The sequence below is a fragment of the Leopardus geoffroyi genome, chromosome C1 (assembly GCF_018350155.1).
Source record: "Leopardus geoffroyi isolate Oge1 chromosome C1, O.geoffroyi_Oge1_pat1.0, whole genome shotgun sequence".
NCBI classification, from domain to species: domain Eukaryota; kingdom Metazoa; phylum Chordata; class Mammalia; order Carnivora; family Felidae; genus Leopardus; species Leopardus geoffroyi.
In genome coordinates, this window is record NC_059328.1 from 99,761,701 (window position 1) to 99,788,636 (window position 26,936).

Consider the following 26,936-nt stretch of genomic DNA (forward strand, 5'->3'; position numbering starts at 1 on the left):
GGCAAACACAGGTGCGGTGCGGGCGCTGCCCCTTAGGACGCGGGACGGGCGTTCCCAGGCCTGAGAAAAGGCGAGCTGACCAGTTAAAACTCTCTGGATGAAGCAAAAACTAGGACAGAACTAATGAGACTCTGACTGCATGTTCACCAAATGAAATTTCAAATCAGGAGCCGGATGATGTAGCACAGGCTTAAGCGCAGAGCGGTGGGTCTGGAGTTAGAAGCAAATATTTCTAATGCAACGCACGCTCAACCACGAACGGAACCGGCCCAGCCACGTCTCTGCACGGTGCTCTGGCTTCTTCGCTCATGGGATGGAGAGAACACTGGCCTCTACGGGGATTTGAGGAGTGGGAGCGGGGAAGGAAGTGATATATGCAGAAGCACTCTGGGCTCTTGAGAGGAAAAGCGCCATTAAAATCCAAGGCATTATCACCATTACCGACGTGACCGTTGTTCTTTGGTAGACTTACCCAAGTGGCCTTGGGGCAGGATCTGGTGGTGCTGAGGGACTTTAACTACCCAGTTATCTGCTGGAAAAGCAATATAGCAGGCCACAGATCATCAAACAAGTTCTTGGAAGGGGTCGGGGGAAATCTCTTAGCACAAAAGATATAGGAAGTAAACAGCATAGCTGCCCTTCACTGGATCCTTAACAATGAGGAATTAGTTGCAGATTTAAAAATAGAGAGTCCGTGGTTAAGGCAAGCACAAACCGACAGGGAAAACAGTCAGGAGAACGGGCATTCAGTTCAACAATTTCAACTCTACAAATATTCAGCAAGCACCGACCCTATGCAAAGCACCATGCTAGGCATTGCAAAGAAAAAAAAAAAGTCTAAGAAACAAAACAATATCAAGATAATTAGGTGTGTGAGAGAGATTTAAAAAAAAAAACAAACAAAAACAGAAGTACGAAAGAAAGGAACCCTGTTGGTGAGAAAAGAAAGAAGTAGGCAAGACCCTGTGTCTACTCTTTCCTTCTCGCTTGAAGAGAACTACATCAAAAACGTACAGGTGTAAATAAATATGTAAAGGGAATCATCACAAGGCTAGGGGAGAGAACAGTTTGAGTAGTTGAGAAAAGGTTAAAGGTTAGTTTTAAAACGTCCCTGTCTTGTTTAAAATCATGGCATTAAAAGTTTAATTCTCTTTTTACTAAAAACAGAACTAGGAGAGAATTGAGATGTTAATGAAAACATCCTGATACTATGGATGATTAAACACAACAGGAGCAAACACAGGTCGTGCCCGAGTCCCCAGCCACAACCGTCACCCACCCAGACCCAGACGAGGCCAGCTTACATGGAGGTGGGGGCCCACCAAGCATCCTTGGAAACTGGCTAAGCTTTAAAAGGAAGGCTATGCTCCAGGAAGACGTAAGAGGTCCCACCCACTGACTTTGAAAACACAATTTCAATAGGGAAGAGACATTTAGGGAAATGCCAACCCTTATACCCCCAAAACCCAGACAGCAAATCCTTTTTAATAATGTGCTCTCAGATTTAAAATCCTCCCACAAAAGACCAACCTTCATAAGTGAGATTTCAAGGTAGGCCTATACCCACTCCATCTGGGACTTAATTCCCACATGGGAGCCAACAGGCGTCCTGGATTCCTGATTTTCCTCCAAGCTGAGCTGGCAGTGCTGGTGTTGACAGAGGGCAGCCAGTGCTCAGATCTGGGATGCCCCCTCCAGCCTGCAGACATACCCCTGCGCTCTGCTTAACTGGGGGTTGCTAAGTGTGGGCAGGCGAGTGGAGAAGGGAGACAGGTGAACTGGTTTTGCCTGCCAGAGCTGACTTGAACCCTTGAGTTCCAAAAGCCCCGCCCTCCCTCTCCCTCCCCCTCCCCCGCAGCTCATCTGTCCCCTGACTCCTCTTAAATGATGCCAGCTACAGACCAGACCACGGGGAGCAGAAGGAGACAGCACATCTTCTCTACTTACTGATGGGGAGGACGATGATGGGGATGTTCTTGGGCCGCTTGCTCTCCTTGTCGATGAATTCCCCGGTGACCGTTTTCTCTCTCTCTGTCACACGACAGTTGTATTTCCCGCTGTCATCCTGGCGGAGGTGATAGATCTTCAGCACAAAGACACTGTCGCTCTCTTTGGCCACTTTCAGCTGGCCCCTGGCTTCCCGATGGGCAAATTCACTGTTGAGGACCGGCACTGCGTTGGGCCCCATGCTGGCAATGAGTGAGCTGTTGAAGGCCCAGGAGACGGCAAAGTAACGGTCGGGAACGTTCTGAGCCTCCAGGATGCATCTGAACTCCACCGGTTCACCCACCGTGTACAGCCGCTTCTCCGTTTCCAGCCGCACGGTGAACTCTTTGTCTAAGAAAACGAATTAACAAAACGATGGATGCCTTCTGGGTGAATGAGGGCCCCCGGCTAACCCAAGTGCACCAACAAATTCCCACCCCCCCATGCCTTCTTTACAGTGCCAACCACAGCACTTCCCCTTTGTCTTCAGACAAAAACCCAGAGTCTTCAGAGAAATTCCTGAGGGTCGCAGACAGAACTCAAAGGCAGCTAGACCCAGACAGTCTAAGGGGCTTGTTACCTCAGTTAAGACGCGTGGGGCTCCGTCTGCAGCCTATGATGCAGAGGTCAACAAGGTCTATCATCCCTGACATCACTTACCCAGGCCTACCCTTGATCTATATACTCCCAGAACCCCATGTAAGCAGCAGGATTGCAAACATTTTCTGCAGATGTTGTAGGACTCACCCCCACCGACACGTGAGACAAAATTACACAGTGCTGACCCCAATCCTCATAAACGCTCAAAAAAATACATACACTGAAATATGGTCTCCACTCCCACGTGGGTACTGGAAATCAGACACAGAAGACAACCCTTCACACAATTCCAAGGGCAAAGGGAAAACCAAAGCCTCTCCATGAGTTACCACCTGTCAGATAAAATCTCAAGAAAGATGGAGAGGGAAAATTTTTACCCACTTCCACCGAAAGCTAATGACCTCTGAAATGGACAATGAATCCAAGCACCCTTCAGAAAGCTGGGTGTCTGATCAGGAATGGGGGGCGCGGTGCTCAAAGAAGGGCTAATCACCACTAACAGCATCCCACGCACAGTGAGACAGTGGGAGGCTCTCATGCCTCCCAGGTTCAGCCTCTAAGCTCTAAGATGCTCTAAGAGCTCTAAGCTCTCAGCCTCTAAGATGACGCATGGATGGTGCTTCGCCTGCTAGCATCTCTCTCTCTAAGAGTCTGCATGCAGGACAGACTCCCTGACTAAAATCAACAGAAACAGAAGAAAAGACAACCAGCGCTGCCACCAATGGGGAAGCAGAGGCTTTTAAGCAGGACATTGCACACTCTCGATACCTTTCCTTCCCCCTCCCTCCCTATCCCCATTCAAGGAATCACCTGGAGCCCTGGCCTCAGAGTTCCCAGGCAATCCCACGGATTGCCTTGCACAGTGATGCTCCCTACTCTGTCTCTAGCACTCACTTCGTGCCTTCCAGGCACTGCTACTGACCTGACCTTGGCCTTACAGCTCTCTCTTACCTGGTCTCTCCACATCAGACCCAACCTGCTTAATCAACCTCCATCTGGCCTCCATGGCTTTTTGCTTCTAGAACCCAGATCTAACTGTCATTCCTTCCTTTAAAATCTCTATTTCCCCCTCTAAGTGTCTGCAGCAGTGATTTTTAAGCATTCCTTGGTGGGGGGCGGGGGTGGTGCAGAGGCAAGGGACTTTGTTCCTACAAAACCTTGTGTCGCCCAATATAGACAGCATTTGGTTGAAGCAGGCGAGGGAACGCTGTGGCCCTCACTCGCCTTCCTCCAGCACCTCCTGGCGTGCACAGACACATGGACACATACACACCTCCACGTGCAACCTCTCAGCCAGCTCTAAGGGCTTCCTAAGATCCCAAGAACAGCTTGCAAACACCTGGTCGGTGGAGTCAAGGCCAAGCTCCAGATCACAATATGTGGGGCTTCTGGCCGCCTTTCCTTCCTCTTCTCCTCACTCATTCCCAGGACACAAGCTCGCCCCACGCTGGACTCCTCTCTGCTTGCCAAACACAGCACACAATTTTGAGCCTTTATGCTTGTCCCTCTGACGCCTCTGCAGGCTTCAGATTTGGCTCAACTCACCAAACTCGTTGGCTTTCTTGGATTTGCCTTAATGCTCCCATCCAGGGAAAACTTAATGTTGCAAGACCACTCCCCAGTCACCGTGTCCCTGAGCGCTGGACGCACAATAGCATCGCAGCATTCTATACACTCTACTTAGCCACCGGCCTTCACATCTACACCTTCCCTCAGTGCAGCCTCCAAGAGGCGTTCATCTTTGAAACCCCGGTGCCACACCTTGAATGCAGCAGAGACCTTAAACGTTTACTGAAATGAACTAAGAGAAGGACAAAGCTGGGGCTGCAACCATTGAACCGGAAGAGCCCAGAGGCACAGAGTAACACCATCAACTTTTTTTTTTTTCCAATCTGGTTTTCCCTTTGCTGGCTTCGTCTGAATACATTTGCTGGGCAAATGCAAAAAGTCCTAATCCCAAACTGGTAAGATTAAAATAAAGATTAACTGATGCAACCTAATTTAAAAGCATTAAGATTCAAAATTTGGTCCAGACTTTTGAAGCCGATCTTAAAACCATCCAGGAAGGGAAAGGATAAATATGAAATCGAGTGGCTTCCACAGATGTCTTAGTACTGGAAGATCCAGAAGCTGCTAAACGCTCTGGGTCCTGCAGAGCAGATAAAACACTCCCTTTCCGGGAGCCAACGCTTCTCATCAAAGCCCATCAGATGTCCAGAGAATCACTGCCCTATCACCCGTGGAGCTGTGCTTGACGACATGAGTGGTGGTGGAATCGCCTGGACAGTGTACTGGAAATCCAGCTTCCCAGATCCCAGCCCAGGAGCCTGGTTCAGGAAAGCAGACTGTTGGGCAAGTCGGAAGCACTGCTCTACAGGGACCTATGAATGAGTGGCAGAAGACCAAGGCCACTGACTATGTGTAGCAAATGGGAGTGTGACGTTAAGGACAGGTCCCGAAGAGGAGACCCCACCAGCACCACAGCTCACCTGCTGCACCTACACATCTCCAACGCCAGCCCCTCGCCAGAGGTGAGCGGCAACACAAGGAAGGTCCGCGGGCCACTCGCTGTGCCTGATGATGGCACAATCACCACCCTGCAACCAAAGCCGGGGGACTGAAGGCTCATGGAGAGCCCTCCCCCAGCCCCGCAGAGGCAGCCAGTGACAGTGGTCGGCTCTGATCTGGAGCACGGCTAGACGCGGGGGCATGGGGAGCACAGTGTGAGACTGCGGGAGAATAATACGAGCAGGCAGGAAAGGAGTTGGCTCATGGTGCTGCCATCTTCTTGTCCCAGCTATAAACATGTCACTTGACCTCCTCTTTCACCAGATTTATGGAAGAATCTGCCACTCGCCAAGCTGGCCTTGCCAACCCCTCCCACGACCTCTCTCGGGAACCCCCACAAAGCAATCAGCCCCTGGCATCTGTCCCACCACTGCCTGACCTCGCAGAACTTCTGAGGGACTCTGAAGGAATAGGCGCTTAAGCATTTCGGAAATGGTAAAACACCACCAAAGACATATCATCAATATAAAGAAATAATAACTTAAGCCAAAATTTCTCTAGATCATAATTTCATACCTCTGGTGGAAGGCTCACAATCTCAAATGTCTTTCACAAACGAAACAGGACTGGTCCCCAAAACAGGCAACATCATCAAAGGGGGCAGACCAGTGTGGCTAATGGGGGAACCCAGTCATCAGACACAAACAGTTTATGTGACATCTCCCAGTTTTTAAAATGAATTTGTAATTCAAGGAAATATAAAATTCCAGGTAGGTCCAAGAAACCAGGTCTGTAAGCCGGACTCGGTCCGGGCTGCCCTCTCCAAGACTCACTAGTCGGTCAGATGGTACGTAGGTATCTATACATTCCTAGGACTTTCAGAGGTCACCAGAGAAGGAGTTGGCACACCCTCCCAGCGTCTGACAACCCGCACCGTCAGGCAGAGAATGGGCACGAGAGAGACTGACCAGTGGGCTGGACGTTGACCACGGTTCCCTCGGAACGCTTTCGGGTCATGGCATACCACGAGCCATCCGGATCCTGGATCCACTCGGCAGCCTCACAGTAGAACTCGCCCTGGTCGGAGGGCCGCAGGTGGAAGACGGTGAGGCGGAAGGTGGTGCTCCCCAGCTTGTCCAGCCGTACCTCCCCCAGACTCTGCCTCTGCGCATATTCGCTGCTGGCGTGAAGCACGAAATCTCGGCTCAGGGAAATCACCTCCACGGGCTTCTCGCCCCCTCTCTGCCGGAGCCAGGCCACAGACAGGTGGCTGTGCTGGAACGTCTCCGTGGCCACCTCACAGCTCAGCTCCAGAGGGTCCTGCTCCACTTTGTGCAGAGTCTGCGGTATGGCCGTGGTCTGCAGAGTGTCAGGGATCACTGCAACACAGAAGCATCCCGAGCACACGGTCACAAAGCCGCAGAATCAGTCTCACACTCACGGGGGCCAGCCGCCCACCCCGCCCAGCCTTCGGCAACCACCGTGAGGCCGCAGGTGACCCCAGGTGGCAAGAAACAGAAGGGATTTTCTCTTTGGGTTTGGACTGCAATTTTTTGACACTTACCTGTTCGGTATTTTAATAACTTTTAGATAACAGGCGGGATGTATTTCGTTTCACATACTAAACGAACTCCCTGAAAATACTGCGTGAAACGAATTCTCTTTTTAAGCTCAGATGGTTTGCTTTGGTACCGCTTCAGGATACTTTCACTTGGCTTCTGACCGATCTTCCAAAGGAAACAGTTCCTAGAAGTTTACGTTTCTGTGTGCCCGGCTCACCTCCTCCCTGCTCGCCATCCCACCCCCACCTCCCCCGACTCACGTCAGCAATGCATTGCTCTAGGAAGGCTAGGTTTCAGAAAATCTTTTTGGTACAGGAAAGCAAGAGCATCCTTGGTTGTCTGATAGGCTGGATTTTCATATGATTCATGTGTCAAAGTGGTCTGGGCTGGAAGAAGCCATAGTTTGGGCAAGCGAGGACGCTGCCTCTTGGCCACTTGGTCAGAACCGTACTCTGGAGACTAAACACGGCCCCTCTCGGCCTGATGGGGACACCCCAATGACAACCAGTGTGTGTTTCCTCAGCACACCCACCTCGGGCCTGGCTCTCGCAGGCCTCCTGATAGGACGTGGCAGGAACGGCGAGCTTGGCGTGGAGGGCGGGGGGATTTCTGGGTGGACAGTGTGGGGCTGCGATGTTCACCCACGAGGATGGTCAACAATACCAAGGCTGTTCTGTCCTTCTGCCCCAAGTCTTAACTTTCCAGTTTTTATTATCACAACTATGCCTGGAGATCATGACTCGGGCAGAAAAAGAAGACCAGCCTCGATACTGGTGACCCTTCATGTCAGCAAGCATGGGGGCCCAGTGCCGTCCACACCTAAATGTGTCCCCTCCCCTACCGCCAGCTCCCGTCTGAGCAAGGACCTACAGCCGTATCCGCTTCCTGACTGAGCAGTGCCCCCGGTGTCGCTGAGCCCGTCCAAGGGCCTGCCATCTGCAAGCCCTTTCACTTCTCTTCCAGCTGATGTCCTATGCTCCGTCTTTCTCGTCATTTCTTCGGGCAACCACAGATGTCCTTGCCTTGTATCCCCTATCCCCTTTCACCAGCTACAGGGTCCGTTAGCCTTCTCTGAATTCTTTTTTTTTTTTTTAATGTTTATTTTTGAGAGAGAGACAGAGAGAGAGCGGGAGAGAGGCAGAGAGAGAGGGACAGAAGATCCCAAGCAGGCTCTGCACTGACAGCAGAGAGCCTGATGCGGAGCTCAAACTCACAAACTGTGAGACCGTGACCTGAGCTGAAGTCGGGACACTTAACCGACTGAGCCACTCAGGCGCCCCTTCCTTCTCTGAATTCTTAACACCTGCACTACAGTTTTCATAAGTTTTAGCCTCAACCTGCTATGTATTCACAAGCGAACCCACAACCTTTGTTCACTCGTGCTAGGTGTTAACCATTCAAATGTGTGGGGAACTTTGGTCTTTTGGGTTTTTTTTCAAGTGAAATACAGTTGCATTATTAAAGAAGCGACTCGGTGTTATGGACTCCACGTTTATTTCCTCCCCTCCGCCCCCCCCTAAATCCACATGGTAAATCCCAGTGGGTCCCACACACAGTGGTGTCTGGAGGTGAGGCCTCTGTGGGGGGTGATTAAGTCAGGAAGGTGGAACCCTCATGAATGGGATTAGTGCCCTTGGAAAGGGACCTCAGTGAGCTCTCTCATTCCCTTTCTGCCACGGGAGCAGACAATGAGAAGTCAGAAGTCGGCAACCCAGAAGAAGGCCTCCCCCGCCCAGAACCGACTGTGCCGGCACTTGGATCTTGGACTCGCAGCCTCCAGAACCGTGAGAAGTAAATGCCTGTTGCTGAAGCCACCCAGTCTGCGGTATTTTGTTACAGCGGCCCGAGTGGACCTGCTCAGGTGGGACACCGGCCACGGGAAACATCACCTCCTTACCTACTAGGTTCATCTTGGCACTGTAACTCCCAAAGTACCGCTCATCCGTGTTGGGTGTGTGGCACTCATACTCCCCGGCATCCCGGGCCTGGAGATCGGTGATGTGCAACAAGGCCGAGTTCCCCTGGACCCTCTCCACGTAGATCTTCCCCCCACGGACGCGCTGGGTATAGATGGCATAAGGGAAGGAAGAGTCCACGGTGCTGACGATCTGGACCTCGCGCTCTGGGGCGGACGGCAGGTAAATGGACCACTGGAAATTCTGCTCAGAAGGCCCCTGGTAGCCACTCACGTTGCACCAGATGGTGATGTGGGAGCCCTCCGTGCGGTACAGGGGTCCTTCCTGGACGGCAACATGCCGCTGTGCCAGCACTACACCTGTGGGGGACACACACACACAGGCTCGCTTACTCCTCAGACCAAGATGCAGTGCAGGCAGCAATCTCCAAAAGGCTTTGTTGTTTGTATGACATGACAATATAAATAGCTTACTGGCCCTTTCGGAGGCACTCTGTGATTTATAAATATTAATTAAAACACTCGGTGGTAAAGCTCTGTCCCTAATTTGCATATATGGAAATCGGATCGCGCAAAGTCGTGGTTCTGTTACTTATTCAACGGCTGACCCCTGGGAGTTTCATTTAGTCCCTCTGTTTGTCATCTGTGTCGCGGTTTTATATCTATTTATTAACGCTGTTTATAAAGTTTTTAATAAAACGAGCAGGAAAAGTTGAATCCCTGGCACACAGTCAGATGAAAACAAATAAAAGCAACCGTCTTGCAATCTGGGCCTGCAGGCAGGGAGGAGTCCCGGCGCCCTTTCTTTGGAGCTGCAGCCTGTGTTTTCGAATGTGGCTACTCCCGGGACACCACGTGGAGGAGTGTGACTTACCTCCTCTACCCTCCTTGAATGGGGGCAGAGCTGACCTCCTGCAGGCTGCAGCAGCTTTAAGTCGAGTGAGTGTCCCTGAGTGTGAACGTGCAGGGCTGAAGCGGATCCCTGCTGCCCAGATGCCCACATGTTGCCAATGGCAGGTGGTGGGGGGCTGACAGTGCAGACCCGTAACAAGGAAGCAAGCCTGCCCTTAGTATGGTGGCTCTGATTCCCCACCAGTCCCCCTGCCTTCCACCTGGGATATGCTTCTCTGGGGTCCCCTCTGCCTCCTCCATGTTTTTCTTAACACGGTCTCCCCTTTAGACTCAGGGGTGAGGAAATATGGTGAGTTTCACTTCTCATTCCATGCCAGCCTAACGCTGATCCTGCCTGAGCCACTGAGCAGGTGGGAGGGGGCACATGCCCTTGGGCTTCCTTCCCTGAAGCAGCAGCAGCCGGGCACAGCAGCGAGGCAGGTGAGTTCTAGCCACAGCTCTGCCAGGAATTGGAGCGGGATGTGTCATCTTGGACAAGTTGCTTTTCCTTTCTAGACCTGAATCTCTTCAACCACAATATTATTTTTTTAATGTTTATTTACTTTTGAGAGAGACAGACAGAGTGTGAATGAGGGAGGGGCAGAGAGAGAGAGAGACACACACAGAATCCACGAAGCAGGCTCCAGGCTCTGAGCTGTCAGCACAGAGCCCGATGTGAGCCACTTAGGCGCCCCAGACCGTGAGATCATGACCTGAGCTGATGTCGGACGCTTAACCGACTGAGCCACCCAGGTGCCCCTAAAATGATTTCTAAGAAGGCTTGGGAGTAGACTAGCACATGTGCCAATGCTGACTTTGTCACTTCCTAGCTGTGACTCTGGATAAGTAACTTAACCTCCCCAAGCTTCAGTTTCCTCATCTGGAAGAAGGGAATAATAATGTGTGCCTCCCAGAGCTATCGAAAAGACTCAGTAAGAGAACATGTGCAAAGTCCCCGGTACACAGTCCAGCCCACAAATACTCCTCAGTAAAGAGCCGCTAGCTAACCCTTTCTGGCTGGAACGTTCTATAGCTCTGGATCCGCAGGGTTTGGCCAGGGATCACCCAAGGACATTCCAATGGCCCCTTGACAATGACAGCATCTCTGGGCCACCCACAGCTGCAGCACACTTCCACTCCGTGAAACCTTCCCTCTCCCCCTCTAGAAAGGAATCGCAGCTGCCCCCAGCGTAAACCTATCTGATGGGGGTCCAGCTGGTGAACAGCCGGTACAGCTCAAGTACTAGCAGGACGCAGCTCTAAGCCCAGTCCGGGGGCGCAGCTTGCAGGGGGAGGGGGGGCAGGGCTTGTGCCTCAAAGCAAGCTGATCTAATCGACAAGATGACAGACTTTAAAACAGATCCTGCAAGGCAAGACCCGTGGCTTATGAACCGTAACTCACGGAGAACCTTTTCCCCCAAACGAAATCTTGCCCAGAACCTCATCTTGGCTTCAGCACCAGAAAGTGGGAACTGAAAAAATGAAGGGTGGGAACCGAATCAACAGATCATGGTGGTGTGTGAATTTACCCGATCCATTCTGTTTGACAGCATTGATTACGATATCAAAAGTCATTGAGAAGACAGCTCATTAGTTATTTTCAGTCTGTTAAAATGTGGTGTATAACATTTTGACTATGTGTACTCTTTTTATGACAACTTAAAATATCTATATGGTGACATTTAAATCAAATGTTTGCAGTTCTCTAGAAACGCAGAACTCTGAAAACAATGTAACTACAGTCATAACATTTAGGTCTCTTTGCACTTCAGCGTTCTGTTAACCAACAGCCACCGCCACTCGTCGCCGCCCGCTGCAAAGAAGGCTGGAGGCAGGTCGGGAGCCAGCTTCTTCCTTGAAGACGCTACTTCTCAACCTTGCTCTACGGTACTGTCACCAGGGAGCTTTACAAAATAGCAGGGCCTGGACCCCACCTGAGGGAACTGGGCATTCGCATTTCTAAAACGGTCAGTGCATGGCAGGGTCAGGAACTGCTCCTCCCGGGTGTCTCCACATAGTGGCAACCAGTGGTCCAAATGAGAAAACGTGTCCTAACGTTCAAGCTCTCAGTGGCTTTCAGCTCCTTCCTTCTGCAAACACTCTACATCGATTTGGGTCAAGAAAGTTTCACTCTTCCCCAGTGACTGGGTGGACGGGAGGCCCGTCAGATACCGGCTATTGTGAGGCAGTGCTGAGCTTACTCAGCCCCCAGCCCGCATCCAACCCACAGACCTTCCCAAAGCGCTTGGTCCTTGGATAGCACACACCACCTCCTGAAAAGCAAACAGTGTTAAGTGGCATTAAGGAGCCAGGGCAGCGGGGTCAGAACAACTTGTCCAAGCCAGAAGCAGGTTATAAGCAGCACTGCCAAACAAACAAATAAGTAAACGCTGGGTTGTACTTGAGTCACACACATTCAGCTGCACCCATGTTTTCGTTATCTCCTTAATTTCCTTCCTGCCCCCAAAGGGCTTTTGACCCCTGAAAATAATGCCGTTCTTAGGGAATGGACCCTAACATAGAAATAAAAATTACCTTATTTTCCCCAGCCTTATTCCCTTTGTGCACCCCCCCCATAGTTCCTTCTCCAGCACTGCCCCCCACTTTCTGAGACCTCAAAGAGAACCAGGTCCCTTACCTGGGGCTCAGGCATCCCCTAACCTCATGGCCCCTCCCATCTTCCCTCTAAGCCTACAACAGAAGACTCCTCCTGGGCAGGGATCACCTTTTTTTTTTTTAATTAATTTTTTTTTCCTTTAGACATTCCTATACTTTTTGAATTTCTCTGCAACAAGCAAATATCACTTATGCAATTTAAAACAAAAGAACAAGTATTCGCAGTATTATATAGAACTGAACAGTATTATATAGAACTGCACCAAAAGCAGAAAGAGCGTAGAAGCCAAAAACAAAAACAAGGAGCAAGGACAACAAATGCAAAACAGTGACGCATGTGGTATATACTAACCCAACCATATCAGTAATCACTTCGAATGTCCATCGCTGGTCTAAATGTGCCAACCAAAAGACAGGGATTGTTAGGGTGGATCTAAAAACAACCCAACTACATCATGGGGCGCCTGGGTGGCGCAGTCGGTTGAGCGTCCGACTTCAGCCAGGTCACGATCTCGCGGTCCGTGAGTTCGAGCCCCGCGTCGGGCTCTGGGCTGATGGCTCAGAGCCTGGAGCCTGTTTCTGATTCTGTGTCTCCCTCTTTCTCTGCCCCTCCCCCGTTCATGCTCTGTCTCTCTCTGTCCCAAAAATAAATAAACGTTGAAAAAAAAAAAATAAAAATAAAAAAAAATAAAAACAACCCAACTACATCTTATCTACAAGAAACCCACTCTAGATATACAGATGCGTGTAGATTAAAAGTAAACGGATGGAGGAAAACACACCATGTGAACACTAACCAAAGGAAAGCAGGAGTCGCGACATTAATTTCAGACAGAGCAGATTTCAAAGTACAGAAAGGTATCGCTGATGTTGAAGGACATTACATAGTTCTCCACGAAGACATACCAATTCTTAACATGGATGCACATAACAACAACATATTAGATGAGGCAAAAACTGAACAGAACTGTAAGGAGAAACAGATGAATTTGCTATCATAGCTGGTGACTTCAGTGCACCTCCGTCAGAAATAGACAGACCTAACAAGCAGAGAATCAGTAAAGACATAGCTGAACTCAACACCATCAATCAACTGAATATAATGGACGACTATTGACCGCTTCATCCAACGACAGCAGAATACACATTCTTCTCAAGCTCACATGGAACATTCACCAAAACAGACCACATTCTGGGCCATAAAACACACCTTAACAAATTGAAAAGATTAGAAATCATACACTGTCTGCTAGCAGACCACAATGGTATTAAGCTAGAAATCAATAACAGAAAAATAATTGGAAAATCCCGAACTGTGGATATCAAACAACACACTTCTAGAGAATACCTGGGTCACAGGAGAAATCTCAAGAGATATTTAAAAGTACAGTATTTTGAATCAAATGAAGATGAAAGCACAACTTATCAAAATGTGTGATATTCAGGGAAAACAGTGCTTCAAGGGAAATTTTATAGTATTAAATGCATGTATTAGAAAAGAAGAAAGATCTTAGTTTAATTCTTTTTTTTTTTACACATTTATTTATTTTTGAGAGACAGAGTGAGACAGAGTGGGAGCAGGGGAGGGGCAGAGAGAGGAGACACAGAATTCAAAGCTCCAGGCTCTAGGCTCCGAGCAAGCGGTCAGCACAGAGCCCGACGTGGGGTTCAAACCCACGAACCGTGAGATCATGACCTGAACCGAAGTCGGATGCTCAACCAACTGAGCCACCCAGGCGCCCCAAAAAGAAGAGAGATCTCAAATCAGTAATGTAAATTTCCTCCTTAGGAAAATAGAAAATGAAAAGCAAATGAAGTCCAAAGTAAGCAGAAGAAATCACAAGAATCAGAGGAGAAATCAATGATATTGAAAACAGGAAATCAATAGAGAAAAATCAATAAAATCAAAAGCTGGTTCTTTGAATAGATCAATAAAATCAATAAGCCCCTAGCCAGACTAACTAAGAAAAAAGAGAAAGGACACCAATTACTAATATCAAAAGTGAAAGAAAAGACATCACTACAGAGTCTGTGAAAATTAAAAGGATAATAAAGGAATCCTATGAACAATTCTGTGCCTACAAATTTGATAACCTAGATGAAATGGATCAATTCCTTGAAAGACACCATCTGTGAAAACTCAAACAAGGAATAGATGATTTCAATACACCTATACTTAAAGAAATTGAATCAATAATTAATAACCTTCCAAAGCAGAAAGCACCAGGCCTAGATAAATAAAAATAAATGGTAAATTTATTCACTGGTAAATTCTATTGAACATTTAAGGGAAAAAGTATAACAACTCTCTATAATCTCTTTCAGAAAACAGACAGATGGAATACTTCCTAACTCATTCTATGAGGCCAGCACTACCCTAATACTCACTAGACACAGGCATTCTAAGAAAACTACAGGTCAATACCTCTTATGAACACAGATGCAAAAATCCTTCAAAATCCTAGCAAATCAAACTCAATGATTTACAGAAAGAATTATACACCAAGACCATGTGGGACTTATCCCAGATATGCAAGGCTGATTCAATATTTGAAAACCAATTAACGTAATCTAACACATCAATGGGCTAAAAAGAAAAATCACATGATCATATCAATAGAAGGAGGAAAAGCATTTGACAAAATCCAAACACCATTCATTATAAAAACTTAGTAAACTAGGAATACAGGGGAGTTTTTCCAACTTGATAAAGAATATCTACAAAAATCCTATAGCTAACATCAGACCTAATGGTGAGAGACTCAAAGCTTCCCCACTAAGATCAAGTACAATGCAAGGATCTTCCTTCTTACAACTTCTTTTCAATATCATAGTTCTCTTCAGTATTATCAAGTCCTTGCTAATGCAATAAGGCAAGTAAAGGAAATACAAGATATACAAATTAGGAAGGAAGAGAAAAAAACTGTCTTTGTTTGCAGATGACACGATTGTCTATATAAAAAAAATCTAAGGGAATTAACAAAAAAACAAACAAAACAAAACCCTAGAACAAATAAATGATGACAACAATACTGCAGGATATAAGGTTAATATACAAAGGTCAATTGCCTTCCATATACCAACAATGAACAGAGGAATTTGAAATTGAAAATAGTATCATATACATTAGTACTGCCCAAAAATGAAATAGGTAGAAATCTAACAAAATGGTAAAGAACTAAATAAAATCAAAGAACTAAATCAAAGAACTAAATAAATGGAAAAAAACTCAATGTTCTTGGATAAAAAGACTCAATATTGTCAAGGTATCAGTTCTTCCCAACTTTTATCTATAGGTCCAATGCAACCTCAATCAAAATCGCAGCAAGTTATTTTGTATATACCAACAACCTGATTCTAAATTTTATACAGAGAAGCAAGAGATCCAGAACAGCCAACACTGTATTGAAAGAGAAGAACAGATGGGGCGCCTGGGTGGCGCAGTCGGTTAAGCGTCCGACTTCAGCCAGGTCACGATCTCGCGGCCCGTGAGTTCGAGCCCCGCGTCAGGCTCTGGGCTGATGGCTCAGAGCCTGGAGCCTGTTTCCGATTCTGTGTCTCCCTCTCTCTCTGCCCCTCCCCCGTTCATGCTCTGTCTCTCTCTGTCCCAAAAATAAATAAACGTTGAAAAAAAAAAAAAAAAAAAAAGAAAGAGAAGAACAGAGTTGAAGGACTGAAACTACCCAACCTTAAGACTTACTATAGGGGCGCCTGGGTGGCTGAGTCGGTTGAGCGTCCGGCTTTGGCTCATGATCTCAGGGTTTCTGAGTCATGATCTCACGGTTTGATCGGTTTGATCTTACGGTTTGTGAGTTCGAGCCCCGCGTTGGGCTCTGTGCTGACAGCTCAGAGCCTGGAGCCTGCTTCAGATTCTGTGTCTCCCTCTCTCTCTGCTCCTCCCCCACTTGTGCTCTGTCTCTCTGTCTCTCTCTCTCTCTCTCTCTCTCTCTCAAAAATAAGTAACCATTAAAAAAATTAAAAAAAAAATGACTTACTGTAAAGCCACAGTAATGAAACAGCACGGTAATGGAGAAAGAATGGACAAATAGATCAATGGGTCAAAACAGAGACCACAGAAAGAGACTCCCATAAATACAGTGAAGTGATCTTACAAAGGGGCAAAGGCGATCCAATAGAGCAAAGGCAGTGTCTTGAGCAAATGGGGCTCACACAACTGTAACATCACATGCAAAAAAAATAATAATAATCTAGACACAGGCCTTATACCCTTCACAGAAACTAACTAAAAACAAATCACAGATCAAAATGTAAACTGCAAAACTATAAAACTCCTAGAATATAACAGAGGAGGAAGCCTAGATTAACTTGGGTACGGTGACGCCTTTTTAGATACAATACCAAGGGTATGATCCATGAAAGAAATAATTGATAAGCTAAGCTTCATCAAAATTAAACTTCTGTTCTGTGAAAGACAAAATCAAGAGAATTAGAAGACAAGTTGCTGGCTGGGAAAAAATATTTGCAAAAGACGCATCTGATAAAAGACTGTTACCCAAAATATACAATGAACTCTTAAAACTCAAAAATAAGAAAAAAAAACAAACAAACAACGGATTAAAAAAGGGGCTAGAGACCTTAACAGACACCTCACCAAAGAAGATATCAGATGGCAAGTAAGCATATAAAAGGATGCTCCACATCTCATATCCGCAGGGAAATATAAATGAAAACAACAAAAAGATACCATTACACACCTGTAAGAGTGGCCGAAATCTGGAACAATGACAACCCCAAACGCTGGCAAGGATGTAGGGCTGGAGGAACTCTCATAGCTAGTGGGAATGCAAAATAATATAGCCATACTGGAAGACAGTGGGGGCTTCTAACAAAACTAAGCATACTCTTACCCTATGATCCAGCACTTGTGCTCCATGGCATTACCCAAAGGTGCTGAAAACGTTCGTTTATACAAACACCAGCTCATGAATGTTTATATCGGCTTTATTCCTAATTGTCAAAAGTTGGAAGCAGTCAAGATGTCCTTCAGTAGGCAAACAGATAAACCGTGGTACACCCAGACAACAGAATACTATTCAGCATTAAAAAGAAATGAGCTCTCAAACCATGAAAAGACATGAAGGAACTTTAAATACATAGTATTAAATGACAGAAACCAATTAAAAGAAGGCTTTATAAGAATCCAACTATATGGCATTCTAGAAAAGGCAAAACCATGGAGGTGATAAAAAGACCAGTGGTTGCAGAGGGTGGGGAAATGAACAGGCAGAGCACAGAGAATTTTAGGGCAGTGAAAATACTTTGTATGCTCTTGTAATGATGGGCACATTTTATTATACATTTATCCAAACCCACAGAATGTACTACAAGAAGAATGAACCACAGGGTAAACTATGGGCTTCAGGTGATGATGATGTGTCAGTACAGGTACATCCCTGGTAACAAATGTACCACTCTGACGAGTGATGTTGATAATGCATGATGCCATTGTGTGCGGAGGCAGGGGCATATGGGAAACTTCTGCATCTTCCTCTCAATTTTGTTGTAAACCTAAAAAAGTTTAAGAGAAAATACTGGGTAATAGGATGGCAAGTGATTTTTATTTTCTTCTTTACATTTTACTGTCTCCCAACCTCCATCCTCTGCAAAGAGTATGTTCTAGTTATAGACGTAGGAAAAAAAAATTTAACCAAAAATAAAAATAAGGTATGATTGCTGTATAAAATTTCTTCTTTATTGACTAACACGGTATAATAGAAAATATGTATTTGGTCTTTGTCCCTGGTATGTGGCTCAGAGCTTTGAAAACCCTTGGAATTTCTTGAGTGATAGAAACGTGTTTTGTCATTCATAAAGAGCCCCTTTTTCCCCTAAGGGGTTATGCTAATGATTCAAGGTGGGCCTGTAGACACTTTCAAGAGTGGAGCTGGCCTTCCTTAAAGGGTTGAAAATTTCAACCCCACCCCCCAAACTCCAGGAAGAGATAGGTACTAGAGTGAGCTCAAACACCAACGACCAATGATTTAATCAACCATGCCCATGCAATGAAACCCCCATATAGAAACCCTAAATGACAGGGTTAGGAAAACCTCCAGGTCAATGTGCAAGGACGGTGACGCACATGGAGAGGACCAGAGGTCACCCTCCATACCTTACCCTATGCACTCATTAGAGCTGACCTGTGCGACCAATAGGAAATGCAGAAATAATGGAGTTTGACTTCCAGGGCTAGGCCATAGTCAACAGGGTTTCTGCCTTGCTCTCTGGGATCACATACACCATGTCATGAGGACATCAAAGCAGCCTTCTAGGCAGATCTACCTGAGGTCTCCTTCCAACAACCAGCATTTAACTGAGCCACCAGGGAAGTGGGTCTTCAAGGCCAGCCAAGATGACTGCAACCCCAACCCCCCCCCCCGGGGTGGGGGGGGGCACAGAGTGAGACCCACCCAGTTAAGATGCTCTGAAACTGTATGAGATAACGTTTACTGTTTGTGTGTGTGTGTGTTGTTTGTTGACTTTTTGTATCATTTTAAGAATTTTATCGACAACTGCCATAATTACTGCTTTCACAGAGCACATATAGCTTCTCCAATCAAAATCCTTTTTTGGAAGACTACATTTTTTTTAAGAACAATTTTAGGTTTATAATAAAATTGAGAAGAACTTACTGTTGTTTTAAGCCTTAAGTTCTGGGGTAATTTGTTTTGTACCAGTATATGACTAATATTGACACCTGTGAGTCCTACATTTAATGAAAAATTGTGTCCTGTGCCCGTGTATGTGTTTTCTGGAAAAAGGGTCCACAAATTTTAAGATTCTGAAAGCGATTCAACACCCAGAAAAAAAGATTAAGAATACTGCTTTAGACAGTCCATGGTCATTAGGACAGGCCATGTCCTTTTAGATTTAGTTGTGACAGTCTCCAGTCACATAAACAAATGCATGGCATCGCTTAGCTAGCTTTTCAAGATACTACATGTCCAAGGATGCTCTCACTTCTTCCTCTGTACTAAGTCCTAGATGAACCTAGCTAGGGGCAGTATGACTCAGGAGTTAGTGACAAGTTGGGGTCACTGTGCCCGTGAAAACTAGCTTCTCATGCATTTTTTAGAATATGCCGGGGTTCAGTGAAGCCACATTGCTAGGCACGGGACCCAACGGCTATGTTTAAGAAGCATGACTGAGGGGCGCCTGGGTGGCGCAGTCGGTTAGGCGTCCGACTTCAGCCAGGTCACGATCTCGCGGTCGGTGGGTTCGAGCCCCGCGTCAGGCTCTGGGCTGATGGCTCAGAGCCTGGAGCCTGCTTCCGATTCTGTGTCTCCCTCTCTCTCTGCCCCTCCCCCGTTCATGCTCTGTCTCTCTCTGTCCCAGAAGTGAATAAATGTTGAAAAAAAAAAAGCATGACTGAGCATGTCAAGGTGACAAAGGATCTAGCTCACCATTCCACACCTGCTCTTCCAGTGTGGCCTCTCCAGTCATCAGAGTTCACTCAGCACCCAGCCGGGACAAATTCCGCCATGCTAGTATGTTTCTGTCTCCATAAAATGGGAATCATGTAATGTACCATCCAGTGATCTCACAGGCAACCCCAGAGATCAAATAATATTGCGAAAGCCACCAAACAAATATTTCATGAGTCCCCTTTCTTTCTACCCACATGAGATCATCTAAACAGAGGAAAAATCTTTGGAAGTATGAGCGCATAAAAGGAGCACTGATGTTCAACTTTTGGTTAAAAATGTGAAACTGCATATGTAGTAAAATTATGTTTAAAAAAAAATCTACCTAGAAAAACGACCGAAGAAAACATAATGATGCTAGGCTGAATCTTTGAGTGGTGAGAATACAGGTGACTTTCCCTTCCTCTTCTTTTATTTTCCCATTATTTTATTATTTTTTAATTTTTTTAAATGTTTATTTTTGAGAGAGAAATGGAGCATGAGTGGGGGAGGGCAGAAAGAGAGGAAGACACAGAATTCAAAGTAAGGTCCAGGCTCCGAGCTGTCAGCACAGAGCCCGACATGGGGCTCAAACTTGTGAATTGCGAGATCATGACCTGAGCTGAAGTTGGACGCCTAGCCACCTGAGCCACCCAAGCGCCTCTCCCATTATTTTAAATAAGCAAGTATGTTTTGCTTTAAAATGAAGATAAATGATGATAGTGATCAGCACTTTAGTGTGCCAGACACTACCCTAACTGTTCTGCATCCATCATCTCATTTAATCCTCACGCTACGAAAGGTCAAAGTCATTAGAGCCACATTTACCAGATGAGGAGATGCCCTTCAAGGTTCAGTCACCTTCTCCAAGACCACGAACATGACTAATACTTTTCTCAGTCTGTGGCTCATGCTGAATGTGCCAGGTAAACATCAGTGATAAGTGAGGATAAACCACTGGGTTTTCTTGCCAACCTGCCCCTAAAGACTATGATGGGGAATCTGTACGGCCCTCAAGTTTAAAATGCCAAACAGACCCTCTGCGGAGCAGAGACTGGGCTGCATAAAAGCTTCACGGAACACAAGTGCCTGGGAGAGAGCAGTCAGGAAGGCCACTCCAGGAATGGACAAGGTCTGGGCATCCCCACTTTTTAGCCTTCAGCCTAGGGAGGACAACAAGTGGCGTGAGCGATCTCCTTCTGGACGAGGGGACAGACACAAAGCTTGGCCCTTGCCAACAAGAGCCAGCACTTACTGGATGAGGTACAAAGTCTGTTCAAATGCCTTATGTGTATTAACTAATGTCAATGTTCACAGCAACTCTATGAAGTCTATACTCTTACTAGTGACTTCACTTTACAGACACAGAGCCCCAGGCAAGCGGTGGGGGAAGCCGGTCAATGAAGTCAGGCTGGAGACACCCATGAAAGGTGCATCACGAAAAGCACCTTCACAAAGAAGGTCCTACTAGGTCAATGTCACCACCCACTCCAGGCGCCCTAACCAAGGTGTGGGCGTGCACACACAGACCCCCATACCCACAGGGAAGCCACAGAACCAGGACGGCCATGTGCTTAGCTTCCCAAGACCATAGGCGCAAACACCTTAGTACCATCAAAAATGTTCCCTGAGACAGCCACAGACTCCTATGTGCTATGTGTGGTGCCACAACCCGGAACAGACCTGAAGGATCTAATTCAGAATTTTCTCCCTCCTTGACCTCTCACAGCATTAGCTGGTTACTTAACCTCTCTGTGCCTCAGTATCCTCATTTGTAAAAAAGATACAATCTTCACCACATTGTTGAAGGATTAAGTGAGTTCCCCCTTTAAAACTCTTAGTACATGGCCCATAATAAGTGCTCAATAGGCATGAAGCCAACAGTGCAGGAGTAGCCCCAGTGATAAATGATATTAGCTCTAGCTATGGAACTAATTTCTCCCAGGGCAGAAAGGTGTGTTTTCCAAACACCACTTAACAATATCTCCTGTCCCAGGCACCTGGGTGGCTCAGTTGGTTGAGCGTCCGACTTCGGCTCAGGTCATGAGCTCTTGATTTTGGCTCAGGTCATGATTTCATGGTTTGTGAGACTGAGCCCTGCATTGGGCTCTGCGTTGACAGCACGGAGCCTGCTTAGGTTTCTCTCTCTCTCCCTTGCTCTTTGGCCCTCCGACGCTCAAAATAAATAAACTTAAAAAAAAAAAAAAAGTAAGAATTTTGGGCACCAGGGTGGCTCAGTCGGTTAAGCATCCAACTTCGGCTCAGGTCATGATCTCACAGTTCATGAGTTCGAGCCCCACATTGGGCTCTGTGTTGACAGCTCGGAGCCTGGAGCCTGCTTCAGATTCTGTGTCTCCCTCTCTCTCTGCCCCTCCCGTTCATGCTCTGTCTCTCTCTCAAAAATAAATAAACGTTAAAAACAAAGGGGGGTGCGCCTGGGTGGCTCAGTTGGTTGAACGTCTGACTTCGGTTCAGGTCATGATCTCACAGGTTCAAGCCCCACATTGGGCTCTGTGTTGACAGCTCAGAGCCTAGAGCCTGCTTCGGATTCTATGTCTCCCTCTTTCCCTGCCCCTCCCCTGCTCACTCGCGCTCCCACTTGCTCTCTCTCTCTCTCTCAAAAATAAAGAAGTAAACATAAAAAAAAAAAAAAATCTCCTGTCCCATGAGCTCTTCTTCAATGTGACCATGCCATCGGAGATGGAGCTTAATTCCCTGCCCTTTGAACCTGGACGGGCTCGTGACCCTGTGAATGTCAGAGTAAGGTCATAAACAGTGATGCAGCTTCTGCTCTGCTACCTAGTGTCCGTGCCACTGTGTAAGAATTTTGGCTGCCATGCTGTGAGGAAGCCCAAGGCACATGGGGAGGGTGCTCCTGTCCAGAGCCCGAAAGACCTTGCCATCCACAGCCAGCACCACTGCCAAGCCCTCCTATGATTCCTCAGCTGCAAGCAGCCTCCTGGCCTTGGAATCTTCCCAGCTGAGACCTCAGACACTGGGGAACACAGAGAAGCCATTCCTGCCATGCCCGCCCAAATTCCTGACCCACAGACTCCGTGAGAATAAATAGTTGTTTTCAGCAACTGAGCTTTGGAGTAATCAGTTACATGGCAAAGACAACTGGGACATACACTACACTTTCAACCATTTTTTGCGTACCTATTAGATGAAGGGTACCTGGCCAGAAACAGAGAGAGATTAATCAGATACAGCTTTATGCTAAGTTGACAATCCCAGAGGAAATACGCATAACTGATCGTTGTTATACAACAGGATGTGACGTCAGTGAGGGGCAAAGTGCAAGGTTAAGAGCCCTCAGAAGGAGAGAGTAGGTCCAAAAAGACTTCGTGGAAGTAGGGGTATTTGAGTTGGGTCCTGAAGGATGGGAGGGAAAGTTCACGCCACACTAAAAACACTCCAGTGTATTCTAGGACCAGCAAGAAGTTTGCCAAGGGCTCTTGTCACATGGCTGAAGGGTCCATGAGTGCCCGGTGGGAAAGAGCACTGAAAGGCATGTTAATAAAGTCAAACCTGTCCTCTGGGACAGGGGAAGTGGAAAAAGAGGCTAGCGGAAGAAAGGGAAGGTCACAGATCAGAGTTGTGTTTTTGAGTCATTACTCTGGTGACAGGTAGAGGACAGAGCAGAGGGCAGGACTAGAAGCAGGGAGACCAAATTCAGTCAAGTGAGACAAGATGAGGGCCTGGCCTGGTTTTAAGTTCAAGGACAAAAATACCACTCAGGGTATTTTTTCCCTCTTTCCTTCTTCTCCTTTTTTTTTTGGTTTAAATCCCCAGTGGTACCTAAAATAGAGCTCGTCCAAAGATGATGATTAATTAATGTGAAATTATTGATGCCACTTCTAAGAAGGTGTGACTACCAGCTACAGGACCAGCAAAGACGGCAAACACGACGATTCCCTTCACCCCAAACCGACCTTGACCTCCATGATATGTGCACTGCTGAGTCATGACAAGGCTGCTTCGCTGTCTGCGTTAGGGCTTGGGTGAGCAAGCCCCGGGGCTGGGTCCTTGCTCCCAAGCTGCTGCCTCCTTTCTCATTACTGAACTTGAAGATGCCACCTTAGAAGACTGAACTGTGACTTCAAAAATGCTTGAAACATCCAAATATTTACTTAAGTTAGAATATTTAAACCATTTTAATGAAAATATTATAAGCCTTCAATCTCTTCCAACTACCGGCTGTCATCCTGCTTCCCCCCACCATTTCCCCAGAGATTGGCATGATTTAGGGATGATATATCACTCCAGACTCTTTTATAAAATCCATTCACATACAGATATATATCTATGTATATATAATCATTGAAAATATACAGTATCAGTCACCACTTTTTCATATAAACACTTTGGTTCCATACAGACACATTCCTTGGTTTTGCTCCTCAATGTTTTTGACATTAAACATAATTCTAGTTCCTTCCTTTTATATAGGTGTATAGTACCCCCTCCTGGAATTACACATTTTATTTATTCCCTTATTGATGGATATTAGCTTAATTTTTTCTTTCTTTTTTTTTTTTTTTTGTTTTTGCTATAACCAACATGCCCTTCTCTTTCCACATGCCTCCTACTATAATAGCACTCCAACCTGTCCTAAGGGATATGTGCTCCTTGCTCACTGACCTAAGTTCCTTGGTTTGGAGCTGAACTAACCTACTTCTCTTGAGATTTTGCAGATCACTGGCCTTGACGAGTGAAGGACCCGACTTTCCCAGAAGATAAGGTCTGACTACAATGGAAAACAGCTGTGGCTGATGCCAGCACATCTGTCCAGGGTCATGTCCACCTAGGACTACCTGCCAGGGCACCTGTTTCTCCTGCACGGAACACCCCCTCTCTTTTCCTCTGACTTCCCCTTTAAACCACTCCAGCTTTGCCTGGCTGTGGAAGATGGTCTTTGAGACGTGAGTCCACCACCCTCGCAGGTTTCCAGCTTCCTGAATAAAGCAAGCTTTCCTCTCCCGCCCTCACTTGCCTCTCAAGTATTGATTTTCGAGCATCAAGCAGCTGAACTTGAATTCAAAACCTGTTCTCTGTCTAGCAACACTACCTCTTTGCCTTTTCCTTGCCTGAATTTGTACACTCCTCCAGCTTCTCTCTCCTTAACCATTTAACCCACAGGGAAGACCAGAGCAATTCTTAGATGTCCATGGCTCTTTCGCCCCATGACAAGCTTGGCACCAGGACCAGTCCGAAGGACCAGACCTCCCTCTTCTTCCTCAGCCCCCCTCTCCTGTCACTCAGCCCTCGCCATGACCCTCCACTCCCAGAAAAGGTAGGGCTGATGCCCCCGAGTCCCACCCACCCTCTCATACTCCTCACCTGTGGCCCCCTCACCCCCATCCTAAGGATGGCACAGCATGGAAACGGCGTCTGGAAAGGAGACAGGGGAGCTATGCAGCCTGCCCTGACCCAATCATGCCCACGGCACAGGTAACAGACCCTTTTCCCACCTCCACCGGGACTCAAGGCGGCACATCCAACGGAAAATGCTTGTAACTGAACGTAAGTACCAGTATTTGCCTTCTGTTTTCTGGAGGAGGAAAAAAAAAAAATTAAAAGGTGGAATCAGATTACTTGCCTGTAAATGCTTTCCCTGTAATTACCCTAGTACCTACTGACCACTGTTTCCTTCCATCCGGTTTCAAAGATAATAGAAACGGGTGGAGTGTGGTCATCAGCGTCAGGCTGATTTCTTTTTAGTAAGAGGCCACCTCACGGCACAGCTCCCGGTCAAGTCTGGTGGCCTCGGAACCACAAACCTCACGTGCGTTCCAGCAAAAGAACCCTCACTTGGGGCCAGCAAAGGCCTGCTCCTTCTCACAAGCATGCATTTCATAACTGTTGCTGCTGACACTATTTTAGGGGGCCTTTCTGGACCTGAGATGCCCCAGTTTCTCCAAGTTCTCAGGCCAATTGAGAGGTATGTGCTGATCTCCAAACAGTCTCTTTACTGGCCACTACCACCGTCCCACATGAGGAACAGAAAGACGCCTCCTTGGTTCCCATCATGCCCTGTCACCTGGCTCTTCCTCCTAGAAGCTGGCAGGCTTCTATGTCCCCCTTGATGCTCTCGTGGCCCCAGGAGGAGGAGGAAGCTAAGCCCACATATTTCCTGAAAAAACGCCACAAGGGTTCCTTCAGGCAGCATTAGGATGTTACCTCTCTGATGCAGAAGCCTTGAGGGGCTTGTCCAGTGCATCAGGAATAAGACTAAGTCCTGGATGTGAACCGGTACCCGTGGCTATGGCTTCAGGAGGCTGTGCCGTGTCCCTCGACACAATGTCCCCCCACCCTGTTCTCTCCCGATGCCAAGGCCATGGAGACACAGAGGTGAGAAATGGGAGATATCCAGTTGCCAAGAACACACAGGTTTCCAGTGGGTGGTCTTCAGAGGGCCCTCAGGCTTCCTACTGTTTCCCCAGTTTCCTACTCTGGGTGCAGCCCCTCTAGCTCCCACTCAGTGTGCGCTCCTTGTACGAACCACTAGTGCTATTCTCCTAGTGCTATTCTCCCAACTCCGCCCAAGGCCGCAGTCTTCTCCCCACATTCTCTTGGCCTTCTGGAGGTCATGCTGTGACACTTAGCAGGAATCTGAGCTGCTATCTGTGCACACCCTGAGCTCAGTGCTTGGGGCTTGGTAGACGCTTCAGTAAATGTTACTGATGGATGAGCCTATGAGCCAACGAGTCCAGCAGGCTCCAAGGCTCCACTTCTCTAAAGTTAGGAAAAGCCTGGAACACCCACCTTCAGTTCTGGAGGTTCCCGGCAGCTCTCTCTGGGAGCCAGGGCTGGCTTTGCAGGACAGCGAGGGAGGGACAGTGAGAGAAGCAGATAGGTTGGCAGCAGAGATGACCATCCTCCTGACCATGACCATCCCCACACACATGGGCCACCTCTTGGATGTTAGCCAGATAATCACAAGAAGCTGAGCACAGGGGCACATTCGACTAACTCAAGTGGCAGTGGCGGGGTCGGGGGTGGGGGGAGTTAAGAAGGGGGGTTGACAAGCCATACTGTGGAAGTTCAAAACAACCCAAGAGTATGGGTCGTGGATCTTAGAAAGCCCGGAACTGGAGACCCATGTGACCTAGGCCCTCCTCTATTCAAGGATGGGCTTCCTTTACTTGGCCAAAGTTTCTGTGCTCCAACAATTCAGTTCACATATGCCTATTATCACTGTATACTCACAACATCCCACTATGGCTCTTGGTACAAAATCCCCAGACACTAACCTCAAAGGCTTAATTGTGGATTTGGGGACCATTTATGATACACACTTGACCAGATTGACAAGCCAGACTTGACCAGATAGGCTTCTGTATTCCATTACTTGGCATAATACCACTGCCCCCTTGGTCCTTGTTGTACACAAGGCAGCAGGAACCATGGGGGAGGGGGCAACCCCCTGTTTCA

General features: G+C 47.2%; 1 protein-coding gene across 6 annotated transcripts in view; it reads right to left on the minus strand.

Annotated features, from left to right (window-relative positions):
- IGSF3 (immunoglobulin superfamily member 3) overlaps window positions 1-26,936 on the minus strand; it is a 95,212-nt gene that overhangs the window by 31,085 nt on the left and 37,191 nt on the right. For 3 of the 6 annotated variants that reach the window (XM_045478792.1, XM_045478793.1, XM_045478794.1), the window contains exons 3-6: window positions 8,554-8,931; window positions 6,063-6,473; window positions 1,948-2,337; window positions 473-532 (exon numbers count right to left, since the gene is read on the minus strand). In XM_045478792.1, the coding sequence (XP_045334748.1) occupies window positions 473-532; window positions 1,948-2,337; window positions 6,063-6,473; window positions 8,554-8,931 (1,239 nt within the window). The remainder of the gene's footprint in view (window positions 1-472; window positions 533-1,947; window positions 2,338-6,062; window positions 6,474-8,553; window positions 8,932-26,936) is intronic. The other 3 variants (XM_045478796.1, XM_045478798.1, XM_045478795.1) reach the window with 2 other exon arrangements.